Source organism: Bos grunniens, chromosome 20 (assembly GCF_055505025.1).
Source record: "Bos grunniens cultivar Pamir isolate PY7600 chromosome 20, Bosgru_T2T1.0, whole genome shotgun sequence".
Lineage (NCBI taxonomy): Eukaryota > Metazoa > Chordata > Mammalia > Artiodactyla > Bovidae > Bos > Bos grunniens.
In genome coordinates, this window is record NC_141184.1 from 61,860,333 (window position 1) to 61,879,976 (window position 19,644).

A 19,644-nucleotide genomic window follows, 5' to 3' on the forward strand; every position below is an offset into this window, starting at 1 on the left:
GCCCCGTATTAATTTTTCTGTATTTTATTCATCTGTATCTTTCATTCTTTTTGGTGGAGGCCACAGATAGAAGTTTCACATTTGCACACTCACATATACAGATACACAAACAAATGTATTTATAAACTAATCCTTCAGTGAGATTTTTCGCGAGGATGTCCAATTGAGTTAGATTCATTTGAATTATGACACGTGTAGTTGAGCAAAATGAATTAGTAATATTTTCTAAATTGCTGCTGCTGCTGCTGCTAAGTCACTTCAGTCGTGTCCGACCCCCATAGACGGCAGCCCACCAGGCTCCTCCATCCCTGGGATTCTCCAGGCAAGAACACTGGAGTGGGTTGCCATTTCCTTCTCCAGTGCATGAAAGTGAAAAATGAAAGTGAAGTCGCTCAGTTGTGTCCAACTCTTAGCGACTCCGTAGACGGCAGCCCACCAGCCTCCTCCGTCCATGGGATTTTCAGGCAAGAGTACTGGAGTGGGGTGCCATTGCCTTCTCCGTTTCTAAACTGACAATATGGGAAATTATGAATGGGGGAAATACGTGTGTATATGTATAATAGAGTCTGCATTCTTTTTCTGAGTGCAATGTAACAGAGTAGTGAAACATGTAACCTCTAGAGTTTGATACTTAAGGGCTGAACTTTAGAGTCCTCCCTTACTATTAATATGTGATGTTGAACAATTTAAGTAATTTTCCATGTCTGTTTTCTCATTTGTAAAATAGACTGGTAATAGTGTCCATCTGCATTGGAAGGTTGTGAAGCATAAATGAGTTAATATGGGTAAAACACATTTAGACTAGTGTCTACCAATTAGTAAGCCCGGCAAATGTCAACTTTTATTATTAGTTTGTAGAGTGCCTCCCTTTTTAACTAAGAGAAAGGCCCTTATCTTGGTGCCTTTTTTTTTTTTTTTTTTGGCCACGCCTTGAGGCTTGCTGAATCTTAGTTTCCTGTCTAGGGATTGAACTCTTGCTCTGGGCAGTGAAGCGTGGAGTCCTAACCACTGGCCCTCCAGGGAAGTCCTTCCTTGTGGTTTATGTCTATCTCATTCAAATATCTCAATTGTATGAAATGGCTGTCACTATTTATTTAGGAGGAAATAAGCTCCGAGAGGTTTTATGTGCTACAAGTTTTTGATCAGTTTATAAAATTTTTCCTAAAATTAGGCATAATTGTTATGGGAATAATACACTCAATAACACACTTGCAATGAATGTAGTAAATATATACATCTAAAAATCTCTTTTTAAAAGTATTAAAAATTTATGTATTTTTTTTGGCCCCCAGCAGGAATTGAACCGTGTCTCCTGCAGTGGAGGAAGCACGGAATCTTAACCACTGGACTGCCAGGGACTTCCCCTAAAGCTCTTCTGTATTTGTCAAATAACAGTGCATGTCTGTGTGTTTGTGTATCTAGAAGCAATGGAAAAACAAGTATGCCGTAAATGAAACTCAGAGGCCACTGGATCGTTCCAAAATGACTATGAGAGACTTCATATATTATCTACCAGAAAGCAATCCAATGACGTAAGTAATCTTTATTTCTATTTTACTTTCTTTGAGTGTGTAGTGATTTAAGTATCACTTTTAGAGTTCAAGTTTTCCAAAAACATGTTGATGAAATGTTTAGCACGTGTGATGTCCATTTGGATAAGAATTTTATAACAAAAATTAGTGTTATTTCAGGTAACTATTTTCTTGGGATGGTAAATGATGACCTTTACCTCTGAGATTAAAGATAAATTTCCTTTGTTATATTACCAAGATGCAGTAAAAACCAACTAAACAGCTTTTCTCTAATCTGGATTGCCATTTATATTTCTTACATACTATAATGTGGTCTAAAGGGGTGATCTAACTTTTATACCCTACCTCCTAATTAAACATAGCAACATTTGATTAACCAATCCTACAAGAACAAAATTTGTTTGATCAAAGTTAGTCTGGGGAGGCAGAGAGATTATAATACACCTGCTCATTGTTGTGTTGTTGATGGGGTAGAAGGTGAATGTAGGAGTAGTGGCATATTTTCAGTGTAGCCTGTTTCACATTCAGCAGGTCTTTGACCTACTTGAGGGAAGGGCTGGAAACCGAGATTTTGAGTTGTTTGACATCTAGGAGTTGGAAACAAGCCACCGAGTTTGCTTCATGCTTTTGCTGAGGAATTGAGGGAACAGTGTTTCCTTCTTAAGGCCTAACAAATTATTTATATTGATAACAAAAGTTCCTAAGTGAAAAATTGAGTGTAGGACCACACCATCATTAGTGTTAGTGTTATGGTATATCATAAAAAAAATTGCAAGGTAAATTATTTGCTTCTTGCCTCAGATGGAATTGACAAACTGTAAATTACTTGTTTATTAAAAGGTATGTTTTAATTTGTGATTGATAGTTCTTCACTGGAGCAGGAAAAGAAAACTGAAAAATCATCAACACCAGTCCGAACACGAGAGTAAGCATCTCATCTGTTTTGAATATATTCTGTTATGGGTACATTTAAAAAGAAATGAAATCAAATGATTCTTCCTATTTTAGTTAAATTACACGTGATAGGAATTTTTAGACCCACAACAAGAAAAAAAGCTGCTTGATTTAAATCAATATGGAAGCCTCACACTATGTATTTGTACTTTGTGTGTTACATATATAAATAGTATTATGATTTTAAAGTTTTTAGACTTAAAAAGGTTTTCTTTTAGAATAATGATATTCATATGGTACAAAATTCAAAAGGGACTAAAATACTGAGAAAATCTTTCTGACTTTGTTTTCTGCCACCTAATCCTTCTTTCTGAAGGCAACAAATGGTCAGTTCAGTTCAGTTCAGTCGCTCAGTCGTGTCTGACTCTTTGTGACCCCATGAATTGCAGCACGCCAGGCCTCCCTGTCCATCACCAACTACCACTCTTTAAATGTATCTTTTTAGTCTAGTCTGTCTCTCCCCAAGCAAACCTATTTTTTTCTGTTTCCTTTTCTTTTCTTTGTTTTCCATTTTCTCCTTTTGCCTTTTCTTTTTCTATCTTTCCATTTTTTTCCCTTAGCATTCTGTATATACTGTCCTTCAGTAGGTATAGTTTTGACACAACTGCAGAGTCCCTTTTTGCATACAAGCTTTCACTGTTATATATATTAGTTTATTCCTAAGAAATGTCTGCAAAAAGGACTTGCCTGGTGGTCCAGTGGGTAAGACCCTGTGCTTCCACTGCAGGGGGTGTGGGTTCAATCCCTCGTCCAGGAACTAAGATCCCATGTGCCACACGGCACGGCCCAAAAATAAAGAAGAAATCCCTCCAAGACACTGGAAGTTATTGTGGACTTGTAATTGTGGAAAAATAGCAGAAACATTGGAATTTTGTGGTTATTATTTCAAGTAAGAATCCTTAAGTAATGATTACTTTTTTTTGGAGTGGGGGATCATACCACGCAGCTTGTGGGATCTTAGTTCTGTGACCAGGGATTGAACACAGGCCAGGGCGGTGAAGTGTGCCGAGTCCTAACCACTGGACCGCCAGGGAATTCCCTGTAATGACTAATCTTTTTCTTAGAATCTGCATTGTTTTATTTTTTAATGAATTAATTATTTTGGCTTCCCTGGGTCTTTGCTTCTCCCTGGGCTTTCTCTAGTTGCAGTTGAACAGGGGCTACTGTTGAGTGCAGTGTGCGGGCTTTCTCTTTGTGGTGACTGCTCTTGTGGAGCACAGGCTCGGCGGGCAGGCTTCAGTAGTTGCAGCATGCAGGGTTAGTAGCTGGGACTCATGGGCTTAGCTGCTCTGTGACATGTGGAATCTTCCTGGACTAGAGATTGAACTCCTGTCCCTTGCATTGGCAGGTGGATTCTTATCCACTGTAGGGAAGTCCAGAAATGGGTTTTGTTTTTACAGATTTATAGGTTATGCCTCTTTCAGTAAGACCTTAAAGTGATAATCTAATTGAATGGAAAGTGTATGGAGTTTGGAACCATTATTTGGAAAACTGTGTTTGGCTTCTTGGTCTACTCTTATTGTTGTGTAGTCTAGAGCAACAGTAATTTATCTTCTCCAGACAACAAATGGGTGTGAAAATCTAACCCCCAAGGATTGTTCTGAAGAGGTAATAAAATGATCTGGAAATTAATCCTGTATGGATTAATTTTATTAATTTTATAATATCTGTATGGTTTACTCCAATGCTCTATTGAGATAGAATAGATGAGCATTTATTTCTCTTTTCAAAGAGAGTAAAGACTCCTATGAAATGCTACTAGATACAATTTGAGGAAATCTTATAGCCATGGTCTCAATAACATAGTATTTTCAGTTAGGTTATAGCAAAAGTGGGAAATAGCTATTAACAGAAGGTTGAAGGTGCAGTAGTTTGTTTTAGAAGTTCATAGTACTCAGGGGATGTCTCTGATGGCTGTATGAACTAACCTACCTTGACATTTGGTAGGCAAGAAAGCAAGACTACTCCTGATGGTGAAGATAACGAAGAAATAGAAGAAGAGTTGGATGATGGGCCCTTGCTGGTTCCTCGAGTAAAAGTGGCAGAAGATGGTTCTATTATTTTGGATGAAGAAAGGTAAGTTAAGAGAGAGAGAGATTGTGGTTTTGAGAACAAATGAGTTTTGTCTAATGAGCGAGATTGAATTTCCGTATTTCTCACTGTCACTTTGACTGATATTTATATTTGCGTAATAGATGTTATAAATAGAAGGGTGGGTTAGATTTGTTTATAATTTTTAGCAATTTTTTATAATTGTGTCCTTTACATGAGAAGATGGTACTGCTGACCTGCCGCCCACTAACCTACTACCATTGTTTTACTAATTTTACTGGTAGTTGAAATGAGCTATTGAACTAATCACATACTGTCCGCAACTAAGAATACATTTCAAAGATTAATTCGGCCTTGATGTCAATATTTATTAACTATTACCATATTCTGGTGTGTGGTGTTAACTGTTGAAAATTCAATGAAACATATTTTATGGTTTTTAATTAACTTTCTGGCTTAATTTCTTAGTTATAACATTAAATTTCTCAAATTTGGCAGTGTGAAACTTACTTGTCTTTCCAATGTGTGTTTCTTTAAAAAAGAAGATAAACTAGGAAGAAAAAAAAAGAGATGGAAAGTCTCCTTACAGTTTAATTAATAATAAATTGGTTTACAGGATATAAATTCTATGATAAATGAAAATATAATGCTGTTAATAATAATTGTTTATGCATGTTGTTTTGCACTATTTTGTGATGATGATTTTATTGTTAAAAGCATTACTTAACTGCTTTGTGTGCAGGAATATAAAATGTAAATATAAAATGCTTATATTTCTCAATATCCCCTATTGGGTATTGCATGATAAGCTATGTTAAATGTAGGAGACATGCAGAAGTCAGTAAAAAAACAGTTATTTAGGTGGCCCAAAGATATTTTACAGATTTTATATTTCTATTAAGGATTTTAAAAACAAGTTGGCATTAATTTTTGCTCCCTGGCAATCACATTTTAAGTGAAAATTGGCAGATTCTTAGAAAATATGCATACTTCAAATGTATATTACTTTTTTGTTTTGTGTATTATACTTTTGATGTGGTTTTTGGCATGGTAGATTTCAGAATATAACTATTAAATCTCATTTACTGTTTGTTTCCTTACATGTTTAGTGTGGATCTATTTAAAAATGTTTCTTTCAGTTTAACTGTAGAAGTTTTAAGGACAAAAGGTCCCTGTGTGGTTGAAGAAAATGACCCCATATTTGAGCGTGGTTCTACAACTACATATTCCAGCTTTAGGAAAAGCTACTACTCTAAACCATGGTCAAATAAAGGTAACTGATTTTCATTTTGAATTATGTAGATTATTTATTGGAAATGAAGTGAATTTGTTTCTTGGTTTCTGTGTTATGCCAGGTATCCCCTGAGTAAAAAATAAATAAATAAAATGCAAACCAGCTAGTTTTTTCTGTAGCTAATTTTATTGGCACCTTTCCCCTGCCCCACCATAGAACTATGCCTCTGACTTTACTTTCGACATCTTTTTAGGGGTTAGCCTTATGATCATTTCAGCTGGAATATTCTTCATTGTCAAATCCTTGTACAGCAAACATCATTTTAATGAAAAATTACCAATATTTTTAGTGCTCATAATAATATTCTACCTCACTATTGTATAATACAGTCTTTAATGATAAAAAGTACATGTAAAAAAGCATATATTACCTACTGCAGGCTGTTGTTTGTTTTACTTACTTTTTATTATAAAAATGGTACAGTTTGTTTTGGGAAAAAATTCAGACACAACAGAGTAATACAGAATGAATTTCTGACTTCCCCAGCCCTGTTCTCTTGAGGCTAGTTCTGTTCCTGAGTGTTTTTCTAGCTACTTTTCTTTTGTGTACTACTTAGCACATCTTAGTTGCTTACATTGCAGCAATATACTGGTTCTTTTTTTTTTTTTTTTAATGTACTGGTTCTGACTGAAAGTTTTCTTCAAGGCATTTGAGACCAGATAGGCAGAATGTCTTTTTAAAAATTCCAGCTACTTTGATATGAACATGCAAATTTCTTAAACCATATTTTTATATAAAAGTTTAACGAAGGTGTTTTTAGATCCATGAGGCTCCTTGCAGTAAAATTGAACTGTCTATGTGTTCATAGGTATATTTCTATGATTAAAGATTTGATGGACTTTAATAAAAACTTCAGTATTGTCAAATTTACTTTTAACTCAAAATACATACTTACGTAGGGCTTCCCTGGTGGCTCAGACGGTAAAAAATCTGTCTGTGATGCAGGAGACCCAGGTTTGATCTCTGGGTCGGGAGGATCCCCTGGAGAAGGAAATTGCAACCCACTCCAGTATTCTTGCCTGGGAAATCCCATAGACAGAGGGGTTTGGTGAGCTATAGTCCATGGGATTGCAAAAAGTCCGACACGACTGAGCGACTTAACACTTTTATATACTTGTGTAAAATTTTTTTCCTCTGAAATATTTATAAGATTAATTCTCAGTCTTTCTAAATCTTTTATTTTTACAGAGACAGATATGTTTTTTTTAGCCATCAGCATGGTAGGAACTGACTTTTCTATGATTGGACAGCTTTTTCCTCACAGAGCAAGAATAGAAATTAAGGTAAAGTAAACTCATTACATTTGTTGATTGAAAAGAGATTAAAAATTACTGTCTTTTAAACCTTTGGTTGAAATCTCAGTCCATCCTTTTTTGCTACTGTGTTTTTGGTACATCTGTCCTTTATCATTCAAAAAGTAGTGTAATATAATATTTCTCAGTTCTAAAATGAGTATTGTCTCTTTAACCCTCAGTATTATATGTTCTTATTTATCTTTTTCCACTTCTATAAGGGATTTGAGGGCGTACCAACAAAGCCAATGAAACTGAGATAAAAGTACAGTTAGATAATGAAGAGGAATAAATGTACCAGAATTTTGGGGTTAAGGATAGATTTTGAACACAAAATGTATCTTTGAATTTTCTAGGAAAAGAACACGCTGAGTTATGTAGTTCTCTGATTGTTGCTTTCCTAGGCCACTTTAACTTTGAGGACAACCAGTGATACTAATTTTTGTTTTTTTTTAAGTGATACTATTAACAACAGCAATGATGTTTATCAATTAGTGCTTAAATATGCCTAAAAGAATGATCTTTCTCTGTCGTATAGTTCTTTTTGTTGAGAAACCTCATCATAAGTTTCCTGTGTTGGAGTGCATTCGAGTGCACACTATGTTGCTATAATGCATTTCTAATTCATAGTGAGATTTTTATGTGACCATGGGCTTTCTTTTTCATTAATTGAAGGGACTATTAGGAAAGTTAGGTTTGTTTTTTTTTTTAAATAGATCAGGCATAGACTGATTTACTGGGAACCATTGTATAGCATAATGGTCTTTCTATTTCTGTAGAAGATGAGGGATCTTTTATATTCTTTATGTTCCTTTTTGAATATTGATCTCTGATACAATGAGAACAAAATGTTAAAGTGTTTGAAGGCTAGAAGTTGATTGTTTAGGGGAGCTCTTGGATCTGAGTATTTAATGATAAATTTGTCACTAGACTGTTCATGGAGTTGCAGAGTCGGATACGACTGAGCGACTGAACTGAATTGAGACTGTTTCTCTTAAAAATAGTTTAGATTCTTCCCTTAAAAATTTAGTGTGAAAAAAAAAAATTTAGTGTGGTCCCAGCAAGTCTTTGGGCAAAGTACAGAAAAGTAAAAATGGACTAGTAAATTATATTGAGTTTCAAATTTTGAACCAACATTGCGTTGCTGTGATAAATCCCAGTTAGTCATACTGTATTCTTTTTATATGTTGCTGATTTTTAATATATTTTCTTGAGGATTTTTTGTATCTTTTGTTCATGACAGTATTGGTCTGTAATTTTCTTTAGTGTCTTTGTGGTTTTGGTACCAGCATTTTGGTTGTCGTGGAAAATGAGTTGGAAAGTGTTCGCATCCTGAACTCTGAGAAACTTTATTTAGGATTAGTATTATTTCTCCTCTTAATGTTTGATATAATTTACCAGTGAAATCATTTGGGCCTATATTTCCTTTGGACGAAGGGTTTTCATTATAAATTCAATTTCTTTAATAGAGATACGGGTATTTATATTTTCAGTTTCTTCTTGTGTCAGTTTAGATGCTAAGTTGTTGAATTTATAGGCATACAAATTTCATACTATTCACTTACCGTTTTAATGCTTGTAGGATTTATTGTAGGATGTATCTTACTGATTGATGATTTTTCTTTCTCTCTTTTTTTCCCTTGTCTTGCTAAAGGTTTTTGACTTCAAAAGTCTTTTAATGAACCAACTTTTAGCTATGTTATCAATTGTATGTATGTTTTCATTGTTTTTTTTTTTTAAAGTCTAGCATTTCCTTCCTTCTTCAGGCATACCTCATTTTATTGCACTTCACACATACTGCAATTTTTTTTTTAATTAAAGGGTTGATGATGGTTTGTATTTTTTTTTGTATTTTCTAACAATGAAGAATTTTTAAATTAAGTATATACGTTGTTTTTCTAGACATAATGCTATTGCACCCCTAACAGACTGTCTCAGTGTAATGTAAATGTAAACGACTGTTTTTTGCACTGAGAAACAAACGAAAATCTGTGACTCGCTTTATTGCAATATTCACATTATCGTAGTGGTCTGGAACTGAACCTGCAATGTCTTCAAGGTTTATGCCTATACTTACTTTGGGTTTAATCTTCTCTTATTTTTTTCCCTTAGCTTCCTTAGATGAAAACTTAGAATGTAGACTTTAAACTGTTCTTTTTTTAATTGAAGGCATTTAAAGCTATATAGTTTCATATGAACTGTAGATTAGCCTATAATATCGATAAGCTGTTTTCATTGTCATTCAGTTAAAACTGTTGTCTAGTTTCCCTTGTGATTCCTTCCATGACATACCAGTTGTTTAGAAGTGTGTTTAATTTCCAACGTTGGGACATGTCTTAAATATCTTACCGTTATTGTTTTCTTTGACACTGTGAAAGTCACAGGACATAATCTGTAAGATTTCAGTCTTTTTGAAATTTGTTGAGATTTATTTTAAAGCCTCTCGTACTCTCATCTCGATGAGCATGCACTTGAACGTGCATTCTGCAGTTGTTGGGTGTGGTGTTGTCTGAGAGAAGAGTTGATGCCTCTAATCACAGTTATAGATTTGTGTTTCTCCTTTTAAATTGATCAGTTTTGGGTGTAATTTGAACTTCATGTGTATTGAAGTTCTTTTATTGGGTGCATTCACATTTTAGCTTGCTGTTGAATTGATCCTTTTATTAGTAGGAAATGTCCCTATTTATCTTTGCTATCATTCCTTGTCCTAAAATGGGGGTTAGGAGTCCTGATCCTCCTTACAGTCAAGAATATAACTTCTGGTTGGCCTTATGTATCTGTGTTCCCTGTTTCTGGTACTCCACTTATATGAGTGAGTTTGTGAGACATTGTACTAATGCTCTGTCCATTTTTTTCCCAGTCTTTTTTCTTTATTTCAATTGGTTAGCTTCTGTTATCATGTTCATAGGTTCACTGATCTTGTCTTCGGCTGTTTTCAATCTGCTAAGTCCTTTCAGTGATGGTTTCATTTATGGGATTTCAGCTTGGTTATTTTTCTTAGTTTCCATTCCTCTGCTGAGATTTCTGTATCTGATCATTCCATATTTTCCTTTGAATTCTTGAACATATTTATAACAGCTGCTTAACTTTCTTGTCAGCTAATCTCAACATCTGAAGTCTGTTTCTGTTGACTCTTTCCTTGACCATGCAGCACCTTTTCCTATCTTTTCTCATGGTTTTTTTTTTTTTTTTTTTAATTGCAGGCTGGACATGGTGGATAATGTGTTACACAGTGTTTGGATTATGTTTGTTTTTATTTTTTCCTTCAGAGTGTTTATGTCTGTATTGTCAGCTCTCCTTATTCTTATGAAGTCTTGGTTTTAGGCTTTCTTAAGACTGATCCTTACTCTAGGTTTCTCATCTGAATTACAGAAGATAATTTGAGTTACTGTTTTCTGATTTTTCCAAGAACGGTCATGTTATACCATTCTAGATATATAGGGAAGAAGATAATTCATTACATATAGTAGGTCCCTTGGGGGCACTGGGGCGTAAATCTCATGCTACAAACCTGTCTGAGAAGGTTGCTCTAAGGTGTGACCCTGTCTCTAACTGGTGCTTGTTCTGATGTCTGAGGTAAATGTGTGGGTGTTAAACAAAGTCTTTGCGTTCAGGTATGATGAACCCTGTCATCTCCCTATGTTACGTGGCTTCTAGGATCTTCTTTCTGCTCCCATCCCTATAGTAGCTATTCTCTACTAGACTTCATGCTCAGGGCATACGGAACCCAGATGTGGACCAACCACCTATGGAATACCTCTACCAGATCCGTGAGACTCCTTTTTAAATAGCTCTCTTCTCTGTAGAACCTGCCTATGAAGGTACTTTACTTCCTCAGCTCAGTGGGATCTCTGGGCTCTGTTTGGCCTTTCTCTCTCCGTGGTTAGGAAATTTAGCCCAGGCAGAGAGTCAGGGCGAAAGTTGGTATATCTTTAGTGTTCCCCTTCTTTCTGAGATTGTGGAATTGTGGTCTTGCTCTCCCAAGATTGTAGTCTTGTCCAGTGCTTAAAAATAGTTGATGCGTTTGTTTTGTTCAGTTTTAAAGGTATTTATGATGGGTTGGATGTGTGGAACAAGTCCATTACCAGTTACTTTGTCAAGGCCAGAAGTGGAAGTTATGGGGTTTATTTTATGATCATGGAATTTGGCTTACAATGATTCCTGCATGGATTCAGTGGCTAATATCAGGGAATTCCCTGGTGGTCCAGTGGTTGGAGCTCTGTGCTTTCACTGCTGGGGCCCAGTTTCGATCCCTGGTCAGGGAACTAAGATCTCACATGCATGATGAGGCCTAAAAAAGAATGGTTAATATCAATACATCTTAAAAGTTTTAAATTGTTCTGGACTATATTCTCAATTAGATAAAATATGCTGTAGCCGTGTTTTAGAATTGAATAATGCCTAAAGCCTATTGGCATTCTTCAGGATGTTTAGTGATTGTAGCCTGTCACTTTTTATGTAACTTCTGTTATGTGAGATATGACTTTTGTTAACTTTTGAGGAAATATTTAAAGAATAATATCATCTTTAAGGGAGAAAGATGATTTTCTTTGGAAACTTCTATTTTACTTGGTAATAAGGGTTAGGAAGAATGGAAAAGAGGAGTAATCTGTAGATTGAAAAATGTTAGTCATATAAAAAATTGTGTCCAACTCTTTGCACCTCCATGGACTGTGACATGCCAGGCCTCTGTCCCTCACCATTTCCCAGAGTTTGCCCAAGTTCATGTCCATTGCATCAGTCATGCCATCCAGCCATCTCATCCTCTGACGCCCTCTTCTCCTGCCCTCAGTCTTTGCCAGCATCAGGGACTTTTCCAGTGAGTCAGCTGTTCATATCAGATGACCAAAATACTGGAAAATATAGGAAAGGTTAGACTATAGAGCCTAATGGTGTACCCTTGGATGAGAAACAGTAAGGAAGTGCAGGAAAGTGATTGCTTTAAAGTCAGGTTAGCGGGTGGTTTCTTTTGGAGGGAAGAAGGGGTCAGTGAAGAGGTTATTGTGTGTGATTTCTCTCTCTTTTTTCAATAATATGATTTTTGTATTCTTAATAAAAACTTTTAGAGCACTGATCTGTAAAGGGAGAGACTGGCTAATCATTCCCTCCCCTAGGATGTGTATGTGTATGCCCTCAGACTTTCTGAAGGTCTTGGGATGCATTGAACCTTAAACCTTAACCATCTCCATCTTAAAGGAGGTTGTTTGGAATAGAATTGGATCTTAGGATGCGTTGAGCCTTAAACCTTAACCATCTCCATCTTAAAGGGGGTTATCTGGAATAGAATTGGATCTTAGGATGCATTGAGCCTTAAACCTTAACCGTCTCTATCTTAAAGGAGGTAATCTGTAGTAAAATTGGGAATGGGGCTCTTTAGTGCTCAGGAAAGCATTAGGGAATAAAGAAGGTTCTAAAGATAAACTTGGGCAGCTTCAAAGTTTTTCTCAGCTGTTTTTGTACAGTCTCCCCTTCATGCTGTTAAAAACATTAGAATAATAATGTAAGAAGTTTAACTTGATATAAATATATTAATTTTTAAAGAGTTAATACTAGTTAGCTTAATTGATCACAGTTTGATCTATTCCCATGCTAGTCAACTTTATTTTTTATTTTCTGTCCTCGTAAATCCAGCTTCCATTGCTAATCCATGTTATTGATCTTGAGAAGCACAGAGCTTAGTAGAAATCTTTCATCTCTATTTTTGAAAAGCTAAGGGTTTAAGTAATTTACCTATTAGCAAGTTATTTATTATTCTCTATTAGAGAATCATATGTTATAAGAATTTTACTTTGATGTAATTTTTTAAACATAATCTTCACTTGTTTAACAGGAGAAAATTACCATAGGGTTTGTTTTGTTTTGTTAACAGAATAAATTTAAACGTGAAGAGAAAACAAATGGATGGAGAATAGACAAAGCATTCCGTAAGTATTAACGCCTCTTTAAGAATGAATGGTTTGAAGAGCCTGGCAAATGACCAGTATTTTGTCTTTGGTTTCAGTGTGTTTTGGGTTTGTTTTATCTCCCTATATTGTCACAGGAAGAGTAGCACTGGAAATTTTTCTCTTTAGCAGTTCAGGTCTGGCAGTTGATATAGTTTATAGGCAAGGGAGTAACTAAAACATCAAGAACTAATTAAGCAGGTTTCTGAGTCCCAAGAAATTAGAGGGACTGAGGAAACCATTTCTATATGCTGTTTATTCTGGGGGAATTGTATTGAAGAAGTTCCTTGTTTCTGGAAGACACTATTAAACGATTCCTTACAATGGTAAGTCCATTATTCAGTTGGTAATGCAGACCACCTGCCCTGCCCCAGCTACTGTTGTAGGCTCTGAGAATATCATGGTGAACAGGACAGTTGAGAATCCTGCTTTTAGAGCCTTAAGTCTAAGTGGGTGGGGGAGGAATATAATTGGTAAGCAGGATAATTTCAGATAGTGTAATTTCTAAGAATCAAAAAAGAGGGAGTTTGGATATTCAGGGAAGGTCTGTCTAAAGGTGTGACATTTGAATTTAGACCTGATTTGAAGAAATGATGTATACCTTTCAATTTTTAACTAATAACCTCATTAAAATGAGGCTGTTAGTTTCTCTTTAAGTCCAGAGAAATACATCAAGGGATCTGTAAAGAAAAACAGAATTAAATGTACTGTTTGAAGTAGTTCCTGCATTCTTTGTTTGGAAGATAATCACCAACATTTCATGATAAATGTGTTCTACGTTCATTTGCTGTAGTGCTAATCTTAGAAACCAATTCTAAAGAGAGGTACTTAGATCGTGTAGCTCTGCACATTTATTTCCTGAGTATAGGCACAGAGGTAGTTGAGTGGGCCCCACACCTTGTCAGTGTGGTGCTGAGTGCTCAGGAGAACCATTCCCAGGAACGGCTCCTGGGGGGCCTGGAATGCTGTAGTCCTCAACTCTCACCATTTTAGAGAAGTGCTCTTGAAACTTTTCATTATATTTAATCAGAAAAGAATCCATAAATCTATGAACAGTCTTTATGGGGTGTGGAGTCTTTGTTAGACCATTCTAAAACCTTTAAAATTCACTGTTTGGTGCTTTATAGTAGAAATTATTTTACTGTTAATGGGTATTTAGTGGAATGGTCCTAATTAATGTTCATTTACTTCCTCCTTTGTACTTCCTCCTTTGCTGATATTTGAAAGAGTAGAGTTAATAGTGAAAGGTGGTAATAAAGTGAGGACATGAAGTGGGTGGTAGGCTTTTGAGAACTTCTTAGTCATTCCATTATTTTAAAAAAGTTTATTTATAACTATGCACAGTGCAATTTATAGTTTGACTTTTGATAAATAATTCACCTGTGTAACCACCACTTTAAATAAGCCATGAAACATTGTCATCACTCCAGGAAGGCCCCTCTTTTCCCTTTCTAGTCAGTCTCCACTCCTAATCCCAACCCAGGCAACCACGTTTATTTGAATCATCATAGGTTAGTTTCTCTTGTTCTAGATGTCTTTATTTTATTGCTCAGTGGGATTCTGTTATGTGACTGTACTATAGTGATTAAAGTTGTTTGTTCTCTTGCTGACAAGATCATTTGCTTTTGATGTTACTTAAGAAAAATTAAAACTTGGAAGTTCTTTTCCTTTTTTTAAAAATAAAAACTTGAAGGTTCTTTTTTTTTTTAAACAGAGGAAAAGCGCCCTTTTGACTTCGATTTTTTTGCTCATTTGCTTCAGAAAGTTCTTGCCGAAGAAGAGAAAAGAAAACAAAAATCTGTTAAAAATCAGAGTTCAAAGGAGAAGAAGTCGTCTAAATCACGGAAAAATGCAAAAGGTATTTATTGAAAAAAGTTATTTTACTTAGTAAGAATAGACTTACTGTATTGTGTCTAAAGTCTTAGGGCGTTCACATAGTTCAGGCAGTTGAGATCATTAAGACATCTGATTGGAGGGCATTGGTTTTTCTTCAGTCTTCTAGTTAACTGGCCACGAATAGCAGCTCCCTTTGTAATTTTATAACTGGTGTAACTGGGCTGTTAGCATTTTTCTTGCATCTGGGGCATAGTTGTAGCTAATAAAGGAGAGTTAGAATCGTGAGCTGTCATGTTTGCTTACTTATTATTTTTCTCTGTAAATCAAATCTGGCTCAAAAGTCGAATATAATGAAAAATGGAAGTCCAATACTTTGAGCTTGTGACTAAATTGTATTGTTTGAGCACAGCTTATTTCTGAGGGACTTATACCAGGTATATGTGGGTATTTCTATTTTTAGGCTTATATTTTCTTAACTATTTGAATTTTGATCTGAGGACAATGTTTAGCTATAATCTTATCATTTAAAGGATCTTTGAACTATAGGGAACCTTATGTGTTAGCTGTACATCCCAGCCCCTTTCCTTTTGTTTTAATAACCCAGAAATAACCTCAGAGATCCTCTCATTTTTTTCTTAACGTATCACAGTGTTAGTAGTGACAGCAGCAGAACTCAACCTAGGACTGTGAGAGTCTGTGATGGGGGACCCCAAGAGGACCCCCAGATTCAATTATTTGCTAAGACTCATAGGATTCAGCATATAGTTGTACAAATAGCTGAGATTTATTGCATTGAAAGAATGCAGAGCAAAATTGGCAAAGAGAGATGGCACAAAGGTCAAAGTCTGAGGGGACCATGTGCAGGTGTCTACGAGCCACACGGGATGCGCTTAATTTCCCAACATCATGCAGGAATGAGACGTGTAAGGGGGTCCAGTGCTTAAGACTCCGCCCTTCCAACGCAGGGAGCATGAGTTTGATCACAGGGTAGGGGCTCAGATTAGAGAATCTGCCTGCAGTGCAGGAGACCTGGGTTCGATCACTGGGTTGGGAAGTCTCCTTGGAGAAGGGAATGGCTACCCACTTCAGTATTCTTGCCTGGGAAATTTCATGGACAGAGGAGCCTGGTGTACTACAGTCTATGGGGTCGCAGAGTCAGACATGACTGAATGGCTAACACACTTGGGGGAAATAAGATCCCACATGCTGTGTGGTATAGCCAAAAAATAAAAAGTAAAAACTTAAAAAAAAAAAAAAATTGTCTACCAGGGAAGCTTGTTACCCAGTCAGCACCCAGGGTTTTTCTTTAGAGGTTGGTCATGTAGACACCATCTTCCTGTCATGTACCAGAATTCAAAATGCCCAGAAGGACAGCAGTTGTTCAGCGTAAACTACATTGTTTAAACAGTTTAGATACAGTGAGCCACTTTTGTCATCAGTTAGGCTAATGGAACTCTTCCCCAGACCCAAGTTTCCAGACACAGCCCATGGGCCAACCTTTTATGCAGGCGTTTCAAAGGAGTGCAGTGAGCCCTGCTTTGTTAACTCTTTTCTGCACAGAGCCAATATAGAACTTCTTTCTCTAGAGCATAGTTCCCTGTCTTTTTAAACATAGTGTTAAAGACTGCAAAGTCGTTTCATTCTTTAGTCAATTTTTTACTTTCTTTAGCCCTGGGAAACTAAAATAAATATACTAATCTATCAATAATCTTGTGATTACTATGTTACAGATGATAGCATAAGTACCCCCATTGTAACTTAATGTGAGAACTTCTCAGGTATTTTGTTACAGGTCAGCATTTAAAAATTGCTGATTATTATTCTGATAAGAAAATAATCCAGAGTATTTTCTTAATTTTAAAATCTTGTTTGACTTTTTTTGAATAAAATTGGGAGACCTGGGTTCAATCCCTGGGTTGGAAAGATGCCCTGGAGAAGGGAAAGGCTACCCATTCCAGTGGAAGATCCCTTGGAGAAGGGAAAGGCTACCCACTCCAGTGCAAGGAGATCCAACCGGTCCATCCTAAAGGAAATCAGTCCTGAATATTCATTGGAAGGACTGATGCTGAAGCTGAAACTTCGATACTTTGGGCACCTGATGGGAAGAACAGACTCATTTGAAAAGACCCTGATGCTGGGAAAGATTGAGGGAGGGAGGAGAAGGGACGACAGAGGATGAGGTGGTTGGATGGCATTACCAACTCAATGGACATGAGTTTGAGTAAACTCTGGGAGTTGATGATGGACAGGGAGGCCTGGCGTGTTGCAGTCCGTGGGGTTGCAGAGTTGGACACGACTGAGCGACTGAACTGAACTGAACCCACTCCAGTATTTGGCCTGGAGAATTCCATGAACCGTATAGTCCATGGGGTCGCAAAGAGTCGGAGACGACTGAGCGACTTTCACTTTCACAAATGACATTGAATTTTATTGTTTTTGTTTTTTTTAATGTAATTTGTTATTTTATCTTTTTTTTAATATTCATTTTCTTTTTTTTTTTTTTTACTTTTTTTTTTTTTATTCAATTTTAATTAAAAAAAAATTATACATGTGTTCCCCATATTTGGCTGTGCTGGATTTTAGTTGTGGCACTCAGATCTCCTTAGATCTTTAGTTGCAGCATATGGGATCTAGTTCCCTGATCATGGATCAAACCTGGGCCCCCTGCATTGGGAGCGTGAAGTCTTAGCCACTGGATGACCAGGGAAGTCCCCATTATTTTACCTTTTTGATATAGTTAACTGTTAATATGTCTTCAAAGAAAAGCACTAGAAATTGTTTAAAAATCTTTGCTAATAAGGTTGTTCATTGAAAAACAAAGAATATAGAAAATGAAATTCTTGAACTCTCTCTCCTACCTTGCCCTCAAGTCAAATTCTTCAGCTTTCTTCGGGATAATTATTAGTAAATAATGAGTTAGTATGAAGGTGAAAAATGCTCAGTTGTGTCTGACTCTTTGTGACCGCATAGACTGTAGCCCTCAGATTCCTCTGTCCGTGGGATTTTCCAGGCAGGAATACTGGAGGGGATTGTCATTCCCTTCTCCAGGGGATCTTCCTGACCCAGGGATCAAACCCAGGTCTCCTGCATTGTTGGAAGATTCTTAACCATCTGAGCCACCAGAGAAGCCTTTTAGTTAGTACAGTAACTCTTTTCTATAATATGCCTATATATGTTTGTGTCTTGGAATATATGTAATTTTTATCCTTAAAATAAAAATGAGATGATACTGTGTATATTGTTCTGCAACTTGATTTTTTAAATGCAACAATAATTTTTGAAATCTTATATATTACTGAATATAAAGCTACCTCATTATTTACTGCCTAGATTTCTATTGCATAAATGTATTATAACTTATTAGTCATTCTCTATTGGACAGTTTAAGTTGTCTTTAAATTTTTGCTAAGACATCCTTAAGTATTTATCTTCTCCACCTTTAAGCATTTTTCTATAGGTTGTTTTTGTAGTTACAACAATTTCTCTCACTTTCAGTGAAAAAAGTTGCTAATGATGATCGAGATGAGTCTGTGAGCACTAAAATTTCAAACCCAGGAAGGTCGCAAAAGGATGCTCAGACAGTTGAAGAAGAACTGCAGTCTCTGACTTTATCTGAACAGGATTCAGAACAAAATGCATTAGGACTAGATGTAAATCAAAAGAAAAGAAGAAGAAAGAATCAGGGTGAAGGTAGTGAACAAGAAGTGCATCTTTCAGGAAGTGCCACTGTTCAGCCAGGCTCTTCTAAAGGAGAAAAACACAGAAGTAAGTTTATTACATATTTTAACAGCCCCTATATTACTTGTGAAGACATGTATAACTTAACTATGCTTCCTCTGAATAATAGCAACTAATGATGAGTATTCATTGGTTCCGTATTCATGGTACTGTATTAAACCCTTTTAATTTAAAGAAAAAATAGTTTATTATTTTAAAAAAATGAAGTGAAATGAATTTTTTCCTCTCAATTTGTCTTTGAGAAGTGTTACCTCTTAGGTACTCATATTAACAAGGTTCCAAGTCATGTTTATATAGTTAAATGTATACTGTATCTGTTAATAAATCACGGATTTTCATGTCCTACGTCTACAGAGCCCCTCTATGAACCCAAAGTAAGTTGTTTAATTTGTGTAAAAGGGGTGTGTGTATGTGTTAAGTCGCTTCAGTCGCTCCAGGTCTTTGCGACCCTATGGACCGTATAGCCTGCCAGGTTCCTCTGCCCATGCGATTCTCCAGGCAAGAATACTGGAGTGGGTGGCCATGCCCTCCTCCAGGAGATCTTCCCGGACCTCAGGGATTGAACCTGTGTCTCTTACGTCTCCTGCATTTGCAGGCAGTTTCTTTACCACTAGTGCCACCTGGGAAGCTCTACTGAAATAAATATTCCTCCATTTTTTCTTTTGTTGAACTCCCTAGAATGTAGACATTTTGACACTTCTCAGTTCCTGGAGAATGAGAGCTAAGAGTTAAGGGACATCTTAGTCTCTTTCTTTAAGAGTTCATATATAGATTACTATATATGTGAATACGTATATATAGATTTCTGTATCTAAGTAATACAGATTACTTAAAGCAGATAACCAAGTAAGAGAGGAGGAAAAGATAGTAGCAGACTAGAACAATCTTTCTGTAGAATTTAAATTTTATGTGGTTCAGCTTCACCAAGATTTTAAGTGAATACTGATAGGTAATATAGTGTGATTTATAGGCATCATAATATTATGCTGTTTTGTGGCTTACGG

General features: G+C 36.2%; 1 protein-coding gene across 4 annotated transcripts in view; it reads left to right on the top strand.

Annotated features, from left to right (window-relative positions):
• BDP1 (BDP1 general transcription factor IIIB subunit) overlaps positions 1 to 19,644 on the top strand; it is an 85,239-nt gene that overhangs the window by 2,543 nt on the left and 63,052 nt on the right. For 3 of the 4 annotated variants that reach the window (XR_015148957.1, XM_086362103.1, XM_086362105.1), the window contains exons 3-10: positions 1,423 to 1,532; positions 2,398 to 2,457; positions 4,434 to 4,562; positions 5,648 to 5,811; positions 7,021 to 7,115; positions 12,994 to 13,048; positions 14,781 to 14,924; positions 18,398 to 18,667. Coding sequence is in view for 3 of the 4 variants with exons in the window: in XM_086362103.1 (XP_086218229.1) it covers positions 1,423 to 1,532; positions 2,398 to 2,457; positions 4,434 to 4,562; positions 5,648 to 5,811; positions 7,021 to 7,115; positions 12,994 to 13,048; positions 14,781 to 14,924; positions 18,398 to 18,667 (1,027 nt within the window). In the remaining variant the exon portion in view is untranslated. The remainder of the gene's footprint in view (positions 1 to 1,422; positions 1,533 to 2,397; positions 2,458 to 4,433; positions 4,563 to 5,647; positions 5,812 to 7,020; positions 7,116 to 12,993; positions 13,049 to 14,780; positions 14,925 to 18,397; positions 18,668 to 19,644) is intronic. The other variant, XM_086362104.1, reaches the window with a different exon arrangement.